We start from the raw sequence: 3313 nt of genomic DNA on the forward strand, positions 1-3313 counted from the left end.
GTACAGAACATTACATAAAGAAATAGGTCTAAATTCTTTCATAACCTGAGGATTTCTTGTCTTGGGAATTAAAATAATGGTAGTAAGGTTAATATCATCCGGCATACCTCCACCATTGAGAAAATCCAACACCACTGTTGTGATCTCGTTGCCCATCAAATCCCAGTGTAACTGGTAAAAGCCAGCTGTAAATCCATCTGGCCCCGGGGCTTTGCTCGGCTTCATAAGTTGCAAAGCTTGCTCAACCTCCGCAGCTGAGTAGGGCCGTAGCAGCCGGTCATTCATCTCAGTCGAGACCTTGGGAAGCACGTGATCAAGCACCAGGTCCGGCAACAACTCTTCCTGGGCCGAGAAGAGCTGGCGGTAGTAGTTAGTAGCGATCTCCTCTATTTCCGCCTGCTCCGTTGCCATCGACCCATCTTCTCTTCACAGAGCCATAATTTTATTCCTCTTGGCCCGTGCTCGTGACTTGGCTTGAAACATCGCCGTATTGCGATCTCCATCCTTAAGCCAATCAAGACGCGCTCTCTGTCTTTCCATAATTTCTTCTCTTGATAGCATTTCAGACATCCGCGCCATAATTTGTCGCTCGTGTCTAGAAGGTCCCGAGCCCAGCGATTGCCCTCGGACTTCCTCCAGCTCACGCCTAAGAGTTGCCAACGCGTTCCGCACCGAGCCAAAGACGTCCTGCTCCCAGGTCTGTAGCGAGGACTGCACACCTTTCAGCTTTGTGTGCATGTCTCCCAATCCAGTAGCTCCTCCATTCGATGACCAAGCATCACGAATAAGAGCCATGTAAGAAGGGTCACGCTGCCACATGTTTTCATAGCGAAAATTTCGCTTTCGTCTTCTCCTGTTCAAGGAGTGTTCCAAGCATTCTACCACCAGTGCACAGTGGTCTGATATTGTCGTTTGAACATGCCAGACCATAACTTCGCGGAACAAGTCAAGAAAGTCATCATTTGCCAACCCCCGGTCCAACCTAACCTTTATGTTGTTAGCATCATCTCGCCGATTGTCCCAGGTGTACGGTAGACCAATGAAGCCTAGGTCCGTGAAGCCACACACTGCTACTGCTTCTCGGAAACCCTCCATCTGCCGTTCACTTCTTCCAGCACCCCCAAATTGCTCGTTGGCATGCAAAGTCTCATTGAAATCCCCTACACAGAGCCATGGCAGTGAGCTGCGACCCTTGAGCATCTTAAGACAATCCCAACTCCTATATCTTAACTCTCTCCTCGCCTCACCATAGAAACCAGTGAAGCGCCACTTTTCCCCGTTTGTCATTGGATCAAGCACCGCCACATCTATATGAAGCTTGTCAAGACTTTGGAGCTTTACACAAACTTCATCTTTCCACAACAGTGCAAGTCCGCCACCTCTTCCATTTGTTCCCACGCCTAAACCATGCGCAAAACCAAGTGATCTTAACAAAACATCCACCCTATCCGAGAAGAAACGAGTCTCAGACAAGAAAACCACCACCGGGCGATGTAGCTCACAAAGGCTACGGAGGTCTCGAACTGCCTCAGGTTGCCCTAAACCCCGGCAGTTCAAGCTTAATATTTTCATTGTGCCCGGCGGGGACTGCCACTTGCAGCCGCCGCCGATCGTGCATTTTGTGAAGTTGTGCCTCTCTTCTGCTTCTTCAGCATTTCCACCATACTCTCACCGCTTTTTTCGGAACCTCCATCTAGCTGGTTCAATCTTGAACTCACAAGGCCTACCGGAACAATGGCATTAGAAGCCTCAGCCGGTACATTAAGGTCTGGGGTCTGCAGGTTTTGGCCAGCCCCCTTCGACTTTGTGTTTCCGGGGTAGCCTGGTATTTGTTTCCTCCATGACCGGCTGGCCTTTCCCTGCAGTTCCCTCTGTATTCCTCTTCTTCAACGGTGACTGAACTTCTCTTTCTTCTAGATTTTCCACTGGTTCTGAAGCTGAGAACCGGGATTCGTCTCCCAGAGACGATCGGCCATCACTAGAACGACAATGATCTTTGGATGGCCTGTACGTCGAGGAGCCGCTACCAAAGGACTCAGCTGCAGCTCCCGCGAAGGACTGTACTCTTCTCCTACGTTCCTCCGGTGCTCTCAGAGGGACATCATAAGGTAGTTTGCCGAACTCATTACGTGGTGCCGGGTGTGGGCAATCGATCTCTGAGTGACCCATTAGACCACATGAGAAGCAGTAATAAGGAAGACGTTCATACTGCGCCTCAAACCACTTTGGCTCCTCCGTCTTGCTCATTCTCAGGAGCACACCCCGACGAAGGGGCTTGTCTAACTCAATAGCAACACGAGCCCGCAGGAAGGCCCCGCTCGCCTTCCCATCTCCATCGACGTCCATTTTCACAACATGGCCGATCAGGCTCATGGCCCGTGTTCCCCGCTGCTGGTTCATCCAACCTAGCGGGAGCTTGAGGATGCACACCCAAATCTCCATGCGATCAAAGATGATTTCATCAGCACTAAGTCTTTCATCATAAGGCTTGAGAACTACCGCATGCCTTCCTACCATCCACGGGGTCCCCGCAAGGATCCTCTCCATATTGGCCTTTGAACCAACCTCAGCGACGAACATGTTGTCCACCTTCTCTCCTATAGCTCGGATCTTTAGGCCAAAAGGATTGCCCCAGGCTAGCTTCATCGCCGCCCGGATCGTATTGATGTGTACTGCCATGGGTGAGAGAACCTTCCCCACCACTGCCCACTCCGTCGGAGGGAGATCATCAATCTCCTCATCATCACTGAAATCTACTACCGCTCCTTCTTCCTCTGTTAGATTAAGGCGCTTTAGAAGATCAGAAACACTCGGACTAGGGTTTCCATCCCCGCCGAAAGGAGCCTTCCCGGTCCCCTTACTTCCACCCCCGTCCGACGCCATCAAGGCAACAGGATCAGAGAGGAAAAAACAGTAGCGATCAGTACGCCAGCGAGTGCCAGCGCGATCGCAAAGCCCAGCAAAGCCCTAAGCGACGCTTACTACAGAACTATGTGGTCGGCGGCGCCAGGACGGCTAACCAATGATTTGCGGAGGCCGGCAACGACCAGCGATCGTTGGCGGGGCGTGGACACCAGCAATCGAAGGGATCACCGGTACATGCACGCAAGACCTGGGGTCCTCGCGGTTTCTGCAATGTACTAGTACTACTCAGGCAGTGCACGGCACAGCGCGGTGGATCATAGGCTGTGTCAGCACGAGGCAGCCAACCACGGAGTATACGTAGGGTTTCGATCTGCAAACTGCAATGCCACCAGGCATGCAGCTAGCGACGACTGCGACCGACGAGGACGAGAGACCACACACAGCTGCT

General features: G+C 52.0%; 1 protein-coding gene across 1 annotated transcript; it reads right to left on the bottom strand.

The window, feature by feature from the left end:
- Positions 1-426: 426 nt before the first annotated feature.
- On the bottom strand, positions 427-2883 carry LOC136523200 (uncharacterized). Its single transcript, XM_066516966.1, has 2 exons — positions 1854-2883; positions 427-1400 (listed from the first exon to the last, which is right to left on the bottom strand). The coding sequence occupies exons 1-2, from the start codon at positions 2881-2883 to the stop codon at positions 427-429; spliced, it is 2004 nt and encodes a 667-aa protein (XP_066373063.1).
- Between the last annotated feature and the right edge of the window lie 430 nt (positions 2884-3313).

Source organism: Miscanthus floridulus, chromosome 18 (assembly GCF_019320115.1).
Source record: "Miscanthus floridulus cultivar M001 chromosome 18, ASM1932011v1, whole genome shotgun sequence".
NCBI classification, from domain to species: domain Eukaryota; kingdom Viridiplantae; phylum Streptophyta; class Magnoliopsida; order Poales; family Poaceae; genus Miscanthus; species Miscanthus floridulus.

Bases quoted from the DNA above. Each gene is read 5' to 3' on its own strand.
- LOC136523200 (XM_066516966.1), bottom strand. From the start codon at position 2,883: ATGGCGTCGGACGGGGGTGGAAGTAAGGGGACCGGGAAGGCTCCTTTC. The intron at 1,401-1,853 runs GCCAGCCGGTCA...CGCATGGTTTAG, and splicing joins AGAGGGAACTGCAGGGAAAG to GCGTGGGAACAAATGGAAGA.